Source organism: Dermacentor albipictus, chromosome 1 (assembly GCF_038994185.2).
Source record: "Dermacentor albipictus isolate Rhodes 1998 colony chromosome 1, USDA_Dalb.pri_finalv2, whole genome shotgun sequence".
Taxonomy (NCBI): Eukaryota; Metazoa; Arthropoda; class Arachnida; order Ixodida; family Ixodidae; genus Dermacentor; species Dermacentor albipictus.
In genome coordinates this window covers 112,802,992-112,823,882 of record NC_091821.1, presented here as the reverse complement: position 1 = coordinate 112,823,882, position 20,891 = coordinate 112,802,992, and the positions used below count along the sequence as shown (strand labels likewise).

The window sequence follows — 20,891 nt, the reverse complement described above, 5'->3', positions numbered from 1 at the left end:
CAGAACTCCCTGGCGGCAGCTGCTTCGTTGACGCGGCCCAGTATGGCAACAGCGACAATTTCACGGTAGTATCAATCAACCACAGGGGTTCGACCGTTAACGCGGCTTCGGTACGAAGCACGTCGTCGCGTGCAGCGGAGCAAGTGGCCATTGCCTTGGCCCTCCTGGACGACGGACATGCCAATATCTTCAGCGACTCCAGGGCAGCCATCCGCGCCTTCAGCGTTGGCGCCGTGTGTAAGGAAGCCTGTCGCATCCTCGACGGCAAAACCATCACCACCCACACTCTCACGTGGTTCCCCGCTCACATGGGATCCATCACGGGAGGCCGCAGAAACCTCAACGAGCTGGCCCACTCCAAGGCGCGAGGTCTCACTTTCCGCGACCATGGAGAACTCCAACGCCGGCCCGCAGCGGTGGAGAATAGAGATCAACCGACCACATATAACAAAATTGCGCAGCACTTTTATCTCGGCAGGAGAGAGTTTCCCCTTCCACACAAGAAGTTAAATGGAGCGCAGGCATTGACCCTCAGATTACTGCAAACAGGCTCATATCCCAGCCCGGCTTTATTCCACAAAATTTATCCCGACACCTATGCCACTAGTTCTTGCAGGCATTGCAATGACATCGCTAGCCTAGATCATATGCTCTGGCGTTGCCCCTCGTTACGAGGCACGGAAGAAATCAATGAAGACAAGTGGCTCTCCGCTATCAAGAGCCCTGATGCTGGGGTGCAACTATGGGCTGTCCAGAGGGCCCACGATGCGGCGGTCGGACAAGGCTTGGCTGTCCCAACGTGGGAGCGGCCCGCAGCGCGCTGAGTCGCGTACCTCAGGACCTTATTAAAGTTTCGCATCCATCCATCCATCCATCATAAATTCATATGTGGGTCTCATGAGAAAACATGCTCACAACGAGCAGGTGACGATGTGCACATAAACACACTCTGGCAAGTGTTCACATTACTCACTGCTGCAGCTGCTTATAAAGTCTGCAGCACTGAAGAGAACTAGCATGAATATTGTGACACGGTACATTACTGAAACTCTTAGAGCATCTGCCCAGTTCCAAAAGACGAACTAGTTGCTCGAAACTGAAGGTAGCGCGTCTCTTTCAGAAATTAAATCACCTAAGAAAATGGAGGGAGGTATACATACCTCAGAGTTGTGCACAAATCCTACATTGCACTGGTGTTCTGAAAGGTCATGTCCTGCTGGGTGCTAGTGCACGTTGCCAGTCTAAGAGTGGCACGGAAGAGGGTGCCACATCCCGCAAATAGCAATGACAAATTGGTATGAACACCGGCAGTTTCCTTAGTAGAAAAACTCAATAAAATTTGGCCAAACTGCGTTGTCTCTCATGATTAAATTGAATATAATTTACTTTTTACTCTCAATAATTTCCCATTAAAATTTATAACCAGGGTGACTCATGTCCACAGGTGCTGGTTTTCTGCATTTACAAAGTGGTAGTGCCATTCTTTTTTCCTGCTAGGTCATTTTCTTGTTTAGAAAATCTGCTTTTGGAAACAGTAATGCACCTGTCATTTAAGGCACTCATCTATCAATTTAATAGATCTAAGCTTCGCCTTTAGTATCACTTCGTCTATTTCTAATCTTGTAATAAATTAGCACACTAATAGTGTCAAATTTGATGTGGTATTATAACACCAAAGCCATTTAATATTTAGGTACTAAAGGAACACTCGGTATGTTTGTATCCATGTTTGTTGAAAAATGTGTGTGTGAATGACAATTGAAACCTGCTTTGAAAGGTCTTTGATCAATTCCTTTATGTCTACAAGCTCGAAGGGCACTATATTCTGTGCAAGAGAAAACCTGCCTGATTCAGAGCATGGGTTCGTTGCCAGTAACGCTGCTTAATAGAGCTCACACAAAGATACTTCATGCACAATCACAGAAGAGTAGGCATGTGCGAATGTCAATTTTTTGGTTCAAGGTGAATCCAAATGGAATAGTAAGTGAATACTTTGAATAATTGTGAGATTTGCATAAAACCTTGACTCACCAGCCACAAGAAAAAAAAGGGGGGGGGGAGAAGGGGGGTGGGGGTGGGCTTACTTGCAAAGATGGAATCAGCTTCTTCATATTAAGAAACAGTTTATACTGTTATGCAGATATTTTCATAAAAAGGAGCAAGAGGTTCATTTATTTTTTACAGGGCCACTAGTAGATAAATTTAATTCACATGGTTATGGTCAGTGTTTAGTTCAATCTACTTGAAATTTTGTGATGATCAAGGCCATGTGGGCATTACCCCATTGTATGTCATCGTGATGCTGCAATGTGCAGATGTGGCATTTGACCTTGACAGTGCAATTCCTGCAGTTTAGGCTGTGTTGTGCAAATCCAGCTTCGTGCTTACTGCCTATGTGCAATTTTTACTTGTTCCATCTAGTAAACACACAGATGAACTTGGCAGGCATGCTCACTGTAGTTGTTGGCTGATCACCCACAGACCCAAATGTCGCTCCTACGGCCCTTAGTCTGGCCAGCCCACGCATGCGACCTCAGGCCCGATCACCAATGAGCCACTTGTATAAGTTTATCAGTATAGTGGCAAACTTCTTGCAACAGTCTGCTGCTCGCCGCCATAGCAGCCAGTGGCAATTTTTTTGTCCCAGCTACACTGCCTTGGCTGTTTGGCCCATAGGTTAGTTTACTCACTCAAACTCAGACCAACCCGTGAGTCCGAGTGAGCCTGGTAGAGCAAAATTTTGGTGAGTGAGTCCGAGTAAGCCCGGCTGAGTATAATTTTGGTGAGCCTGAATGAGCCCTAAGCAAAAGAAATATTTTGTGAGTAAGTCTGAGTGAGTGCTGTTTGCTTTGCCAACTTTAAAAATAAATAAAAATAAAGCATGAACAAAAAAAAGAACCACAGAATTGCTAAAGTCACAGTGCCGGCGGTAACATGATGCAGTACACAGTGTAAATCACACAAGTGCATAAAAAGATCGAGCATGGGAACCTGAGGCCAGCATTCTCATTGCCATCTAGCTTCGTGCCTCACCTGCAACCCACCCCCCCATTCCCCCAAATGTGTGCCACCAGTTTTACGTGCGTCCTTATCACAGCATCGGCAATGCAAATCGATGCCGCAGAGTCTACCCTGTCACAGTGTCATGCTTAGACCCCCCTCCCTGTGTCTCCTTTGCTTCTAATTTTTCCACTACTATATGCGCCCTTGCAGCAAGCTGAAGGCAAGTTTGGAAGTGAAGTGGGGGAAGGCTCACAGTGAAGTGTGTGACATCTGGGCACTGTTAAGAATGGCGAGCTGCAAGGCAAGATTGCCACCCAGTTACGACCGGGGAACAAGACACGCATCCCCCACTCTCCGTCGCTTCAGCTAGGATGCGTTCGATGAAGCGGGTTTTGTGCTGACACCGCCGCCATCCTCCAGCCCCATCGCCGTTGTGACGGAACGAGTTCGGCGGGCAAACTATTGTGCCCGAGCTCCTCAGCGTGGACCTGATCTGCTACGCGTGAACGAGCTGCCGCGGGAAAGCCATTTTTTGTTGCTTCCCACGTGCCTTCCGGGACACAGGACAACGAGCTACCCACCCTCTGACGTCGGCGCCAGACATCGGAATGTGTGTGCCTATGTGTGCGTAAACTGTTCTGCGGAACGGCACCCCTCTGACGTCAGCGCCGGACATCGGAATGTGTGTGCCTATGTGTACGTAAACTGTTCTGCGGGGCGGCAGCAAGTTGACAATGAGTAAACGAACGTTCGCGTCACCTTGTATCGCGGGAGGACCGAGTGTTTAAAAACTGCAGTGGTGCGAATGCTGGACACACTTCTCTCGTGCAGTCATGTTGGACTGACACTCTTTTTCTCAAGCAGTCATGTTAGACTGATTTAAATACTGTAAATAAACCCATATTCCTCGTTCTCGATGAGAAGCCGTCCTTCCCTTCATCGACGTCCTCAGCGTGTATAAGTTGGACGATGGCATGGGCCAGCTGCCTTCGAATTCATGCCGGACTCCAATCTTGACAACGGATCACGAGCGATGGGATTGAGCCCCCAATCCTGACAGCACACATGAGCAGTGTATGCTGCCTTGTGGTCTAGGTCAGACAAGGCTAGATGCTACAGTGCTGTGGGCTGCGGTGTTGCGAGGAGCAAGTGAGATCGACACTGGCAGAGCTTCTAGAGGTTGGTAGGTTTGGTCAGCTCAGTTCTCACTCAGTGCTCACTCGACTCCTCCCGTTTTGTCTGGACTGAGCGTCAGTGCTCTTGCTTTTGTGCACAAACGGTGCTGGCTGGTGTTCAGCGCGACTGACAATTGACATCATGGCATTTGTTTGTTGGTCATGCTGTGCATCTATGCTTGCAGCAATTTCTATAATGAATGGTACTTCTGTTGCTTATGTTGAGCGACCAGACTTTCCAAATGCTTAGTGTCACTACAATCTTCAAGAATGATGAGGCGAGCTAGGCTTTCAGCAGTGCTCTTGTGGATTATAGTTCGTAGGCAATGTAGCTTTCGTGTGGACACTTTGGTGCCTTGGAGGAAATAAAAAAGCAATGAGGGAGCATGATGCTAGGCAGCCAGCCTCAGCAAGCCAGCCTCCTCTGATTCCAACCCACCACCTCTCTTCAGGGCCTATCTGCGCGATGACTTTTGGGGAACAGGCCCTCTATGGTTGCCGGACCTTTTGATGAGACTGTTTGGTATGCGGTAGCTCTTAGTGGCGCCCTTGTCACAATCGACCTATGCCACACGCTCTCCTGTTAACTCTCTTGTCTACACTTTGCATGCTCAGCGGCAAAAAATTACTGCTTGCACATCATGTGGTGAGGGCCTATTTCCCATGAGCCTTTAGTATATATATTTATGACTAGGCTTCCAGTAGGTCACACGATGCTTTCTCCTAGTTTTGTTTTCCTTCCTCCATGTTTGGTGCTCACATTCAGTATGGCTGACAGAAAATATAGATGTCAGCAGTATCAGTGCTGGAACTGTGCCATCTGTACTTACTGTCATAGACTAAACTACTGTTGAGTGTGTGGACCTACCAGGACTAGCAAATTCTCAGTGCCTAGCACTGAGAATGTCCAACTTAAAAGTCGTAGTTTTGCCCAAAAAGTGAAGCATCGAGTGCGGTAGCAAATTAGCAGACAACTATATGAAGTAAGGATAGTAGTTTTTATCGGCCGTATAAACTTGGAAATATTTGGTTACTGACTGAATTAACAAGCATGGTGCCAGCGCAAAGGCAAACATGAACATATCACACTTGATGACCGCAGACACTCGCTGTCAAAATGCTGTCATGAGCAAGAGCGGCAGCAGCAGCGAACAAAGTGACTTTCATGCAGTCTATCGCTTCAACACAAACAGCGGCGAGAACACAGTATGCACAAAGGTATGAGCTGTCTGCAGGTTGCTTTCAAGGTATGACACGCGCAACCACGCACCAAGTACGCAGTTGCTGGCAGAGTAGAAGCCGCTCCTCCCTCCCTCCCGCGCTGCCTCCCCACTTTCCTCCCTTTCACGTACAAGACTGAGCCGTGATCGTCAGTCAGTTCCCCTTGCACCGGATCGCGATATACGCAGTTGCTGCCGGAGCCCAACGCCACCCCCCCCCCCCCCCGACCTCCAATCCACAGCCTTTTGCGCGACGGAAAATGGGGCATTTGCTTTCTGCTTTCCTCCCTCACGTTCACTTGCACATACAGCAAACTGAGTGCGAGGACTGTGTTATCTCCCTTGGACTTTATACGAAACACCATGGCGACGTTGACAGCAAAAATGTGCCTGGAGTGTCCATATAAATAAAAGCAAAATAGCGAGATGGATTGTCTGCAGTGCTATCCTGAATCGTTGTTAAAAAGTGGCGCTATGTAAAGTGAAGCTTTCTTTGTGCACAGTTTTAGCAGTGCTCTCTACTGCTTATGAAGCAGGCCTTGAGACCGCACAGTGACAGAAACAAAAGATGAAGTTCTATCCTGAGCTGCCAGTAATGCATGTGCACAGCACTCAAACAATAATGTTTGCACTTTGCATGCACATGCACACACATGAACAAACACACAAATAAAAATTTCCATATTCTTCAAAGATTCCTTTACCACATTTTATGCTCAAGCAAAATACTTCTAGCACTGCCAAGATTGCACATCATACTTATTTGGTTTTACAAGACATTGTGAAGCACAGGAAATGTGGAACTTTCTTTTATGTTTAAAACTCTTGGTGCACTTTTTCTTAAAAGTTTAGTGTTTGTAACCCCTCTGCAAGTGCTGTATATTAGTCTTGTATGAAGGTCTTTTAATATTTGATGTGCTCAATTCATGAGAAAGCCTGAGTGAGTGAGAGCCTGTAGGCCAAGTGGACCTGCCTGAGTCCGATTCTGGTGAGTGAGTCTGAGTGAGTCCGATTGAGACTGGCTCAGTAGAATTATGGTGAGTCTGCATCCGAGTGAGCCCTAATCAAAAAATAATTTTATAGGTAAGTCTGAGTGAGTTCCGTTTATTTTGACAAACTAAGTTTGGCCTAAGCAGCACTGCTTCACTGTGTGTTGGCAACTGGAGTTACGACTTGGTGGTGAGTTGGGGCAGATTTATTTGCAATGGCTATGCAGCATCTCTGAAAGTCAAGAAACCACCTTGCCAATGAATGCAAGAGTACGAGAACAACCTGAATGGTGCCAACTTCCTTCATGGCCACCATTTTTCCAAAATCATGGCTGCAGGTCCTATCCAAAACTTTGGTCGCCTTACACATTGTTTCAAGAGAGGGTGGTGGGGCCATGGGAATGGAGAAAGGAACTTCCTTAATAATTGCATGAACATTCTAATAAAAGGCAACGTTCGAAAAATTGGTCAGCGACAGTAAACAAATTCGCTGTCTTTGGGTTGTTTTTGAGCGGCATCAATGGTAATGTGAGTTGCTCACCAAAACCAAGAATGTTGTTATACTCATTTGTTCTGAAAACATCAAAAATTCTGAATAGCAAAATATTCGATCGAATATTAGAAAACATTTTTCCACAACCACATTTTTCCATAAGTAAAATGTCAAAAAGCATGTGTATCTACACACTGGTGAACCCCAAGGGGGCCCAGGCCCCCAAGGCTACCCTCCGAGACATGCATGCTAGCACTTCTTCTGAGCCAACAAAACTGAGAATGCAGTGAGACCCCACCTCATGCTATCTTGGATCTGCACCTCCATCAATTGGATTAGTGCAAGGACTGATAGCAAGTATTGTCCTGTAGAGGGCACAGTGACAGTGTTATGGCGCACCTGGCCTACTTCAGTGTCCAATCGGCGCTTCTCTTCTTCAAGCTCTGCCAATGAAGCAGCAGCTGTCTGCAGTTCCTTCCCAAGGAGGTCTGCCTTGTCTTCAGCCTACAAGGAACACAAACCTGATTAAAACTGTTCACATAAGAAGGACATCATACACTTTCTTCCCAACACTGTGAGGTGCCTTCACAGATTGTGTGACAGCAGCCACACAGAAAGTCTATTTTTTCATTCTTTCTTTTTTTTTTCATATTTTGTACCCTTTTTTTTCTTCCCCAGTACAGAGTAGCCAACTGGAGATGACCTCTTTAACTTCCCTGTCCTTGCTTTTATCTCTCTTGCTTTATAGCAAGCATATTACAACAAGAATAAGAAGAGCATTAACTATTGGGTGTTTCTTTTTTATTCACTAGCATGCACTGTCCACATCACCGTGCACCTTGAAGAATGACTGCATTAGTGGTGGTGACAAACATGCCAGCAGCACAGTGTGAGGATTGAAATCCTGTTTTCACAGACTGAAACACAGCAGTGATGAGTTTTTCACAACTTGATTCTTGCAAATTATTGTTGCTTTGTGAATAAATAAACAGGGCAAGGCTGGTCTCATTCATTTGAGCCACATCAACTTTTAGCAAACATCTGCTATGCATAATGTCATACAGTCAGCTTTTCCCAGAGATGATGTACAGTGGAAACCCTTTGATACGTTCCTCACTGTTGTGCTTTCATGTTCCCGACATAAATCTCATTGCCTCCCATGCATTATGTTCCCATTCAATACGTCGCCATTCTATAATGTTCCCGGATCTTACACTGCATTTGAATTTGGCGGTCATGTAAATTTAGCGGTGCAGAGTCAACTTCGCTCTTGCACATTGCTATGTGAAGACAATATTTATGTGTAAGTTGCAACAAGCGACTGATACGTCGCAATAAGCAACTGATACATTGTACCTGCGACCAATACATTGCTATAAGCCATCTACAAGCCATCTATATTGTGCTTTACACAAGCCACATGCAAGCATTAAGGAAAAAAAATGCACACAGAGCGGTTGGCAAAGCACCCCAAGAAATGCGCATCAGTTAAAACATACTTGGAACCATGCACATTGAGCAAAATTCGCTGAGTGCAAGGCTAGATTTATTTTGGGGCTGATGAAGGCCTTATATACATGCGTTTCGGATGGTTCACTAAAGCCAGCTTTGCTGCAATAGAGTTGTTATGCAGTGAAACATATCAAGAGTGGAAAGGGGCCACTGTCATGGAACATAATGTACATATCCCTTAATTTTACATGAGCACACGCACTGTCTTTGGTCACAGTATGAACGCTGAGATATCTGATAAGTGTACTGGTAGCCATTCAGAGCTGTTTTTGACGATGTGGTGATTTGGGGCGTTCCTCACTGTTATGTTTTCTCAGCTGTGATGTTTTATGAATGTGGCCCCTTGAAAAACGCATCAATGGCATTCTACTGTATATTGGTCAAATTATATGGAAGGGCACAGAAACATTTAAACTTGCTGTTACTTTTTCTGCCAAAACAATACGTTATTGTCAGCTGCCATTTTCCCTCAAGAATGACTTCAAAAGCTCCTCTAACACTGGCTGATGAGGATGTAGAGTCAATCTTTTATCTGCAACACTGAATGAGCCTGCAATATAATTTTGCCTCATTTAAAGGAAGCTGCTGAGCCCACACAGCAGCCATCCTGCCACTGGCCACTATTCACACTTTCTTTCATTGCCAACAAATGGAGAAACCAGTCCAATAAATATGCAGGTCAGTGCTGACACAAACACTGACATGGCGTCTGTGGAAACTAAAGGTCCATTCAACTTGCCCTGCACTTTCTTAACTAATTCACGACAGCTCAATGCCAAGCATTGCTCGTGCAGAACTGGCCTGACACCTCTTGCATAAAGCATGGGCTGTGTAAAACAAACAGCAAAGCGAAGTGCTTCCTAAACTAGTCCATGAGAAACATTCAAACCACATGGATCTTAAGAATGGATGCTAAATTAAAGTAGCACAGCCCTTTCACCAATCATCTATATCACCTGCAGATGACAACATGAAACTGCATCCTTTGTGCAAACAAGATCAAAATTAAATGGAAATAATTACTTACAGCATCTAAATCCTTGCGCAGTTGGATTTTGCTTGTCACCAACTCGTGCGCCAATTCATCATTTTCTCGTTCCAGGCGCAGGTTGCTCTCCATCAGGCGTTGTTTTTCTTTCTAGAAGAAACAGGATTGAGAAAATTCAAAATGTGCCAGTGAAATATTTGCAGCAGAATAACTAACTCGGCTAGTTCAAGCATAATTGGGGGGAGTAGTGCCCAACATGGCCACATGCTCTCCTTATTTATGCAGTTTCCCTTGTTCCATCTGGCATATGCAGTGAACTTGTCACAAACACCACAATATGCTGGCAGGTGTGTACTGATCCAATGAAGCCTAAATGAATATGAATTGAAGAGCCATGGCTAAACTGAATACAAATACAAATTGAATACTTTTATAATACTTTCTTGTTTTATTAAAATATGTTTTAGGCACATAAAATATTCTTCGTGGTGAACAGGAACTAAGCTGAATGCCATGACATGGTCACTTCTTGGTAACCTGACCGACCAGAGTGAAGGTAAAGTCGCAGATTATTCCCGTAGTTATAGATTCGAAGTCAAGGTTCAGCTACACCAGAATACAAGAGCTTAAACTCAAAGAACCACAGAATGACCTCAAGCGATGCTTTAGTTCTGAGCTGGACGACTGTTATTACCAGCATCAACAGCCAAAGTCACACATATATATATTTGGGGTGTGCGAATTCGTTTCAAGCATTCACTATTCGAAGTATAAACAGAGATTTATGTCATACAATACAATACATGATTGCATTGTATTGTATTGTACATAATTGTATTTGTTCTGTTTGGATCCTATAAGGAAAAAAATGCAAATAGGGTCTTCTAAATGCTCCTGCTGCAAGACAATTGTGGTTGTTGCACAGTTCTTGAGTGAACGTCTGTAACAAATCAGTTCTGTCCAATATTTTCTCCTGTCATTAAGGGGAATGGGGGGTGCGGGGCTAAACTTGCAATTTTTGCCAGAAAAACCCATTTTCTCATTTTATTTTGGATTCCTAGACGTATAAAGACGCGCATCATCAAGTTTGATTGCAAGCACCCTCACCGTCAAGAATGCCCATGAATGCTGCTTTCAAGACACGGCCAAGAGCAGGGAAGAAACTGAACACGGAATGAAGAGTGAATGCCCGTATTAGAACGTTTGTTTTTCTTGCTTTTTAATCATAGGAGACAATTCTGCCGAGAGTACAGCAGACCACAAGGTAAAAGCTAAAAAAGAAATGCATAATTTTGGCTGTTGCACATTTGTCTGTGACTGGCCTCATCCTGCACTATAACCCCCCTAGAAGATATCTAACAAAAACAATCAGTGTGTCTTTATCATTTTTGAAATTATAGTTTCCCTAAAGTAACATGCCTAATTGGTCCATATGACAACTATAACTTATTTTCTATTTGATCTGTATTAGTGAAATTTAGAATATGTGCCTAAAACAAGAAGTTACGTAAACCTATAAATTTTTGTAAATATTCGTGCAACGACTTAAAAGTTAATTTTCAGCCCTGCATCCGCCCTTAAATAAGCATGCCTCACCTTAGGATGCCTACGAGTTAACAAGTTTGTTGTCTTGATTAAGGCAAAGCAATTTATTAATTGGCCAATCTCACAAGGTTTGGATTACATCAAAACTTACAGTGCTGTAGAGTTGCACTTAGCTCTTTCAACTAACCTTACACTCCACTACCTGCATTTGGTGATGTGCTGTTATGTTTCATTACTATCGTTGTCATTGTGCATCAGATATAGCCACCTTTCCTTTGTTTTTAAATTGCAAGCTTCTCATTTACCCTGATGCCCAGTTCTTGATACATAAGATGCATCAAATAACAGAAATGAGCCTTTTGTTGCCAAATGGACTCCATGGAAACTTTATATTTCACTTTAATAATGCGATTAGGTAGGCCGTGTCACAGAAAATCTGACGTCGGTGTCCTGCGTTGGCATCCTGTGTCAGACATCGTTACGTCAAAAAGAATTTCGAACCACACATACCCAGGCCCTCCATGTGGCACAAGGAAGTTACTGAATTGAATTTCTCAAGCTAAAATATGTAGAAAAATCGTGAAGTACGACTTACAGACAACCTACAGACATGATAGCATCGAATTATGAGTTGAATATACGAGAAAACAATTCTGTTACGCGAAAACTCAAACAAACCCCTTTTCCATCTTTCTACAATTCATAGACCGGACACGGCATCCACCATGTGCGCGTGCCGGCACGCGAATATCTTGGAGGCCATATAACTTTGCGCCCGGTTTATTGCAACACCTCCAGATGGTGCTTGCCTCCACCGCATCACAGTCCACGCAAGAGGCCGCATTTCTACCAGAAAGCCTGCCTTCGTGCATAGCGTTCGTTTGCAACCAGCGTTTCCCGGTAAACATTACAGTTACATATGTTGAAGTTGCCGGGAAGCATGAGAAGCAGTCAGGGATCTTAGAATGCTATCGCATTCCACTCTTAAAGGCGAAGCTTAAGCATCCTCCAAATTTTTAGAAATTGGAAATATTCAGCATTCGATTCTATATTCAAAGGTAGTTTTTCTCGAATATTCGTATTTGATTCGATTAGAAGATTTAGCTACTCAAACACCCCTAATAAATTTCTTAGTGAACACTACATCCGTTCGCAAGAATATTTAGCACCAAAAACACACCTGCATGTTCTTCTTATTCTTTCATGCGAGCCACTAAAACACATACAAGGACCGATATTTGCCGCACGAACGCCCCAGAAACATTATGCCAACAAGAAGCTTAACTGTTTTTGAGGGATTCCAATTTGTTGAATGTGTTTTATGCAGACATCAATTCACCTTCTTTCATTTGATTCTCAACACTGACTTTGGAGCGTTCTTGCTGGAGAGCTGGACTCCCTTACTATATTGTTCAGAGAATGGATATCGAGTGGTTGTTTTGAGTTATGGATGAAATAATGAGACATACCAATTTTCCAAAGCCAAAAATTAAGACCAACTATGGCAAACTACTGATTACAGATTTAATAGAAGAATCAACATCCTTGGTTTCCTTTAGAAAACGTGCAAAACTGCTGTTTTTGGTAAAACATTAATTTATGTATAACTACTTAAAAGTATTGTTTTCTTTACTTTGTTTATAATGTATAAGCAGGGTTCTGCATTTTTGGTATGAATAAAAAAAAAGAGAAAAAGGTACGTTGAATTTGTGTACTCTAATTCAGTTTTACTCAAAAAAGGTCAGTGAAAGTAAATTTACTAAATAGTTAAAGACAGTTATCTGCAAGCACCTGTGAGCCTACGTGTGATTCGATGCAAGGAGCCTGGCAATGAGCCTGGCAAGGAGCCTGGCAACCTAAGCAATGTTTGCTGTTTTTTTCTTATTTGAGTGCGTTTTGCCTGCCACTGCAACAAAAGTGAGAAGTTAGGAGGGGAAGGGCGTTATGTAGAGGGGTCAGGGAGCCCTGGCCCAGGTCCTTGCAATCTTCATGCTGCAGCCACTGCAGTGGATGAACTGGGCAAGTTAACTGATGATAACGCCGTGTTGTTATCTACGCTGTGTTGTTATCTACCTAGTTGTCAATTCTTTAGAGAAGTTCAAATAGTGAAATTTTTACTGGAATTGGATACAAATATTTAAAAACAAGGGGGGGGGGGGGCCTTTGAGTACTGAATTGAATATAGAGTATTTCCAATTTCTGAACAAAGTAAAATATAAAGGTTGCATAGAGCTTGGGTGGGGTGGCAAGAAAAGGTTCGCTTATGCGAGAAGGTTGTAAATGCGAAGCAATGGAAGGGTGGCCGTATCTCGTGCACCATGATAATAGCAGTAATAAAACAAAGGAACAGCCCGTCCCCAGATTAACATACAGTACACTTTCCCTGAAAGGTTTCTCAAATGGTTTTGACAAATTTTGTAGACGTGTGGGGAAGAGCTACAGTATAACATCCACGCCATAATTTATGCGAAGCGTCTCTTATTAAAATAGCTACGGATGATTAGAAGTTACCCTCCTCCCTAGCCATATTTTTCCGTCTCAACTTGTTCGCCAAGTATTTGGGGCTAAGCTCCGCCTTCACTGGCTTTGCATCAAGATGTGATGTTGTGTCGCCTACTTCCGGTGTCTTGTAGCTAGCGTGTGAAGCCTCTCCAACCTTTCCGCCAGCCATGAGGCCACTGATCTCCAGTGAGAGATACCCAGGCAATGTGTGTTGCACGCATTCTGTCACAGCGCCCTGCATGTGAGGCATTCTGGTAAACACAGGTGACCTGGAAATTTTGCCGGATGGGTGGAGGCATAAACTAAAGCCACTTCATACTACTTCCACTACAATGAAGGGGCTTTAGCATAAACGTGAGCGGCCTGCATGGTGCAACCATCTGGTGGCGCAGAGTTTAAGCAGCCACACACAGAGCTAATATTGCTTTAACCAAGATAAAACAATTGAAACATTTAAAAAGACATGTTCACAATTATGCTGCGGCCAAAAATTTACACCAGCAGCAAAGTAGAATACACTTGGTTGCTGCTATATTAGCCCTGTATTTGTCTGGTTGAGCTCTGTGTCACCAGATGGCTGCACCTTGCAGGCAAGTCATAGAGTCAGTGGAAAAAATTTCAGAGTATCGCATCTGTTTTCCACGTGCCGCTGCCATATCCCTTCCAAGCGTTTTCAGTGCATGTGCGTTCAACATGCAGTGTGGGTGGACCTCTAGCAAACTTTATCACTTTATTTATTGCAAATTACCTCAGCATCATGCCTGGTTGCTGCGCCTTGGGTATACCAACTGAATGGAGATTGAAAGGACATTTTATTGCATTCCATACAAGAAGGACGACTAGGAACAATGTTTTGTGCGGTGCCCGTTTTTGTGGTTGATGGTGGTTAGTGGTCAGTGGCAGGACTTGCAATACAAAGGCGTCAAGGGAAACATCATGAGCTCTCGTGCAACCAAGTTGCGGGGAGGGATGGAGGAGGGAAAACTTTTGTGCCTGAGCTCCTGCACAATCGAGTTGCGGGAGGTAGGAAACAGGGAGAAGGGGAGCTGTCGCTCGCTCGTTCGTTTGTACACTCGTGCATTTTTTCGGGCTATTCGTTTATGTTGACAATCACTGTCAATGGTTTTCGCATAATTTTTTTTTAGTAATCACACGCATTTTTCAAGTGACTGTAATTTTGTGTGCGACTGCTGAACGTTACCCGTTCGGTTCGCGCAGCTCGCTCTGCTTAGTCTCATTGAAAACAAAGTACATACCTTTAAAGTAAGCTGTTTGGTTCACCGGCTCACGCTGCTTGACCATATCTTTAAAACACCGCACACCCTGCTACAGCATAATTTTGAATGCTTGAAGATTGCCAACAGGCATTAAATCTAGAAATAGCCTCATACGTTGTTTTATGCCAACAGCACAGCAAAAGCAGAGTGCCCTTCCAAAAATATTTAAGTGTCCACCAATCTGCATACTAGTATGTTATGATTGCGCTTCTCACGTCTGGTTTTCCGGTCACCTTAAAAACCTCCTCCTCTTAAAATAAATTTTTTCATGTTAATTATCTGATCCACATAAATAGCCGTCTTCACTGGTAGGAATATGATCAAAAAGAATATGAGGAGGTTGGCTTGAAAACAACAACCTTGGAAAGGCCCACATCAAAAAAATTTTCGAGAATACTGTACCAGATCTGCAAACGCACTGCACGTGCGATGATATCAAAGGAACAAAAATGCATATATTAAAAGCAGATAAGTAACGTAACGGAGAGAAGCAGACAAAGGGACATTACACCGAACGCCTGGTTTACTTCTTCTCCTCTACCCTCCAGCATGCAAGCGCCTGAACCCAAGTGCCGCTTTTCTTTTTCTTTACACTTGGCCACGCTGCCGCAAAAAGCTCCGAGAATGAGAAGTTGCCGAAGATGGCTCTGGCGGGCGGCATTGGCCGTTTCAGGACGGTTGCCGTTGAGAAAGTGCGTTCTGAGATCCTGGACAATGAAGAGCAGCCGGCTGCATTGATGTGCCATGCAAGTAGTGAAACCATCTGCTCACTCGTCGGGTGCATCTTCACACAATTTACACGGAAGAATCAAGCTTCACTAATGCATTCGAATCGCCCTAACTCGGTGAAATACAGTGTGCCGCCGAGTTATCCATGTACGACAATGAAACAAAAGGCAATTCGTGGTCACTATGTTATGGGCGACTGCAAGAGCACTGTCATTGCCCGTCATGACATGTTTGGTTCCAGACAGGGTACAGCTGCATCTGCACCGAAACCTGTTGTCTCTTGTGCATCTGATAGTTAGACTTGGGCCGCACGGAAAGATAGTCGATGATGATTTCAGCTGTGTTGGTCGCTTCGGCTTCATTGAGCAAGAAGTCACTGAGCATGGCACAAAGGGCCGTGTCTTTGACTGATAGCTGCCCTGTGAACTGGAGAAGTAGCACCAGAGGGTCAGGAAATATCTTGTTCCCGGGGTCCGTGGACTTATCGGGAGCCTGGAGTGGTAGAATGTCTAGTATGAGAGGAGCCAGTGCCTTATTGTGCCTGATCATTGAAGAGCGCGAAGGCCATGTCAACAACTGCTGTGGTTGAGAATCGGTTTCGGGTTCTTGGGAACCCTGTGTATATAGCGGACTCAAGGGGCGAAGGTTTACTGCATCGCCCTTGATAGTGGGCCTAACTTCGCCAGAGAAGTAATCAGTTTCCAGAATTAGGTCGCAGGGTAGGCCCTCTAAGATGGGCACTGTGGCCAAGAACTTGATTCTGGCTTCAGTGTGGAGCTGAAAGGAAAGCACCCTGACAGGCATCACGGTGCCACCGAGGTCACGAAATGGTGCCTTGGTCCAGGACAGCAATATGATTGGGGTGTGGCGTCAAAGCAATGCCGTATGCTCAGCTCCAGTGTCTACAAGAGTGAGTTCCCAATGCCGTCGACGTGTACCTGCAGCGTTGGAAGTGGCTGCCTTTGGTAGAGAACGGCCTGAGAGGGGGCTTGTGGGCAGTTATTGTACCCATGTTCGAGGAGTCTGCATGGAAACCATCCGATGCGCAAGGTAGTGGACTCCTGTGCAGCAACAGCCACACGTGGCCTTGCAGCATCCTGTAACTCCGCTGCTCAAACGCCTGGAAATCACGTTTGACTGGCTGCACAGACAGTGTGACTACGTGCGTTGAGTCATGCATGCCATCAATGACATACTGTCTGGCTGCTGGAGAAGTCCCGGCCAGGCCGCAAGCTTCCAGAAGTCGTGCTAAGTTGCAGATGCAGATTGAGACGTCTTCGCCCTCGCCGACCATCGATAATGCAGGTGGAGTGCTGCTCTTACTAGTGATGAAGTGCAAAAAGGAGTGGTGCCAGAAAAAGCATCACTACAAAATCACAGTCCTGTTTATGTTGCCAGGGGTTGACAATTCGATGCATCGATTGATTGTACTTTCATCTACCTGAGGCGACAGCATGACAATTATAGAGATATGGACTGACAAGAGCATAGGCAAAGGTACGTGAATGCAGCAACGCATTGACGAACTTTGACTTTATTCTTGCGAAAGTAATTGTATCCCCGATAGTGGTCATACGAGGTTACGGCACACTTTTTTTAGCCACTCAAGGAATAATGTCACTTGTTTTCGGTGGATTTGTATATCTTGGACTTCTTATTGAGATTTTAAGGCAGTCACCATCGAGCCTGAATTATCAGTCGGCGACACATAGATAATGTCAACTGTGACAGATTAAGCTGCTTTAGTCATGCACACTATGCACGTCTGCAGATCACTGTGGTGACACACATTGCGCAGTCTCATTTTGGCACACTTCGGTGCAAAATTGTGTTTTTTTACCAGGATTGCACCGGAAATGTCATTTGGTGCAATTTGGCACATGAGTGGGAGCACAGCCTTTCCAATTGCAATTTTGCAATCTTCTTTTTTGGAAAAATAAGATGGCAGATGTTTTTGGTGTTTACCTGTTTTTGTGAAACTGATGTACTTTAGCGTGTCACCCAGCTAAATGGCAAGTAGCATTTACTAATTTAAAAGAAAGGATGAAAGAAAAACAAGAAAAGGAAAGGAGAAAAAGAAAGAAGAAGCAGACACATTTGCAACAAAGTGATTAAGTTGCATTTTCTTGGTGTTACATTTAACACAGTGTTATAATAAGCACCCATGTACTTGCATGGACTTCTCACTTAATATGGTGTCCCTATCTTACATCTTGTCCAATCTGATTCTTGTCTAAAAAAGAACTTCCAGTACTGTAGAAGATGGGATGGCAATGGCAATAAATACAGTGCAAGGTCAAGAAAGAACACATCTGTTTCAATAATTAGCCATGTTGCCTAGGTACACGTTTGTGTATCCCCATATGTCCTATGTACACACTTCTAGAGGACGGAATGATGTCAACAACTCCTGCGGTAGACACAGCACATACTAATCAGTCTTTAACCAAAAGTTGTCAACAAAGCAGAATGGATTTTAGCAAGAGATGTGCATCACCCATTTCAAAACTTTTGCTGGCCATGAAAAGTGCACCATGTGTAGTAAAATGAAATAAGCAACGATAATTACCTGCAGCACCTGCACGGGATCTTCCATTTGACGTTCTTGCTCTTTGTGCAGTTGGTACTCACGCTCGTAACGTTTCAACTTTTTCACCTACAAGAAAAGATAAGAACATTAAAGTTCACACACGACAACTTAAGTATTTATTTCTTTCCTAAAAAAAATCTGCTTTTGAGCTTTGAACACGCATACTTTACTCATGGTGTAACCTCTGGGCATGAGTTTGAGTTTAAAGGCCAGTTCATGAGTCTTTGTTATTGTTAGTTAGCGTCTTTTCTATTATTGCCCTAGCTCCAGAGGTACATATCTGGACACTACATATATATATATATATATTAGAGTTTTGAGAGCCTTGAATGTAACAGAAAATTTACAATGGCCTGCACCAATTGCAGCCATGTGCTGAGTGGCCTTGAACATTAAGCACTGGCAGCATATGGTGCTTCTCCACAAATTTTCAACAAGCAGACTTTCAGCTGCTCACCTTGATGCCAACGGCTGTCTTGAGAAGCAACCTCGCAGCCTCTTCAGAACGATACTTTTTGGGGACAGCCACCCGGAAGTGCTTCAGCACACCTTCAAAGTCCAGTGCCAGTAGATCCCGGCATGACAGCTGCATCCAAAGGCCATGCAACAGATTTGTAAGGACATGAAGAAAAGCAGCAAACAGCACTCAGACACACCAAGAGGGCCTCTTCAGAGGCCCCTGGGAGTTCAGAAGCCATAAAAAATTTCCTCAAAGGCAAGGCGTGGGGACTAGAAACTGCACAGACACATACGGCACCGAGAAAGCTTGTCTAGATTGAGAGAACATTGCACCCCAGAGTGAGTTTGTGTTATCTGCTTGAGGACGCTGGGTTCAGCCATATTTTTTTCAAAGCAAATGTCTGATAGGCAGACCACTGCCATTATCGCCATGCAGCAAAAAAAGTGCCTCTATTCAGTGATAGGCCAAGAGTAGAGATAAGACACGACTTCCTTTTGCAGCCTGACAACTGCTGAGGCACGCCTGGATAAGGGTGGAGCTGCTAATGGGGTGCCTTGCAAGCCACTGCAAAGTGGAGGCAGACCACCCATTTGACTGTGCAAGCTCAGAGGAAGCAGTCTTGAACCAGTGCCCTTTGTTAGAGGGTGAAAACATACTCCTAATCTTACTGTTCTCATGCTCTAGACAAATGTGCACAGGTTGTACACTAAAGAGGTCACAAACTCCCTTATTTCCAAGCTGCACCATTAGGCTGTCAGCAAATTCAGTTTCTTCATGGCTCCCATATTCTGTTAACTTCTGTTGACGAAGTTAGTACTTGAAGTTTAAGTGGGGTGCACAGCTTTCACATCATAATAAATGGCCAAAAAATTGACTTTATTGCTCCAAGAGAATTTTTGCCGTCGCCGTGAAGTTCTGTATATGTTCAGGTATATGTATGCTACATGTTGCGCCATGCTACATGACATGCGGTATATGCAGCTTATATTACCATGCCGTTCTATCACTAAAGTTGCTCATGCCAGACCTTACATACTTGACAAAACGATTCCTCATAATTTGAAGAATGGCAGCCCACAAACTAATGTCATGAAACAAAACACTAACAGTGTATGCCTTTTGTCTTTTTAAAAAGTCACATTTTAAGTTTCTATAACTCTTTCTCTTTCCGATTCCGAAAACCACGTAGAAGTGTTCTAAAATATTTGTTGTATCAGCCAAGGTGGTGAAAAATTTCTCAGAAATTATGAAAAAAAGAAAGTGTTTTTCAAGTCACGATATCTCCACAACGGCGAAACAGAGTGCCGCCATTTTCGTCGTGTCAGAAAGTGCTTTTCTCCATTTTAAAAGTTGCCACTTCAGCTATTTCCTCCTGAAATGAGCAAGTGCACACAAAGCGAATGTCTGAAGATCATTCCAAGGTGTCCGATTGGCCGCACTCACCACATGGCTCCGGCACCCATCGCTACTGGTCTGGCGTTTGCTCCGTAGAGGTTTCGTCTGCTCCTTGTGCCTCACAAACTCTCTACGGCTATCGAAACAGGCGCAATATAGATCCATGTTCGCACTCATTCAGCGATCACAGATTAGCTGGCTACTGTTCATCAGTTCGGCAGCCGTAAGTGGAAGTTTTCTATGTTTTAAAAGAAAGGTGAATGACCAGATTACAACAGCACTTGCTGCCTCACATGCCGTAATCTGCAATGTTTAGCATGTCGCGGACATCGCAGAAGCCCAGCTGATACTTCCAGTGTGAGACATCTCGGACCCACAAGTAGGGCTGACTCCTTGGACCTGTGGCTAGGCATTTCACACATTGGCACCTCAGACAGCAAGACTAAGCACAAGTGCATACTTCTTGGATCCTGCAACAAAGCATATGGTATGCCAACTCTTTGGACTCCCAAACAAGCACTTCGCACATCGAAGCCTCAGACCCTGTGACCAAGTACATTGTGTGCAGAGTCCTCAGACCCGTGGTTAGACATTTCGCGCATCAGCGCCTCAGACTACAGGACCAAGCATATTGATCATGGATTGCTTGGATCTCGCGACAAAGCATATTGCACACTGTCTCCTCGAACCCTTCGCCAAAGCACCTCGTGCGCAGACTCCTTGAACCTCGTGATGAAGCATATAGTGTGCCAACTCCTCGTATCTGAGGCCAAGCACTTCGCACATCAAAAGCTCAGACCCTGCGACCACGCACGTCGTGTGCCGATACCATGGACCCGTGGCTAGCCATTTCGCGCATCAGCACCTTGGATTGCACAACCAAGCCCATCGACCGCAGAATTCTCGAACCAAGTGATGAAGCACATCAAGTGCCAACTATATATAATATCCATCATACTACCCCTTTGTAAAGAGGACCTCATCATGAACACTGTTTGGTAGGCCCCATGAGC

General features: G+C 44.5%; 1 protein-coding gene across 4 annotated transcripts in view; it reads right to left on the bottom strand.

The window, feature by feature from the left end:
- GAPcenA (GTPase activating protein and centrosome-associated) overlaps window positions 1–20,891 on the bottom strand; it is a 127,671-nt gene that overhangs the window by 14,511 nt on the left and 92,269 nt on the right. For all 4 annotated transcript variants that reach the window (XM_070524831.1, XM_070524829.1, XM_070524823.1 and 1 more), the window contains 4 exons: window positions 18,481–18,609; window positions 18,003–18,089; window positions 9,420–9,530; window positions 7,280–7,384 (listed from right to left, as the gene is read on the bottom strand). In XM_070524831.1, coding sequence (XP_070380932.1) covers window positions 7,280–7,384; window positions 9,420–9,530; window positions 18,003–18,089; window positions 18,481–18,609 — 432 coding nt within the window. The remainder of the gene's footprint in view (window positions 1–7,279; window positions 7,385–9,419; window positions 9,531–18,002; window positions 18,090–18,480; window positions 18,610–20,891) is intronic.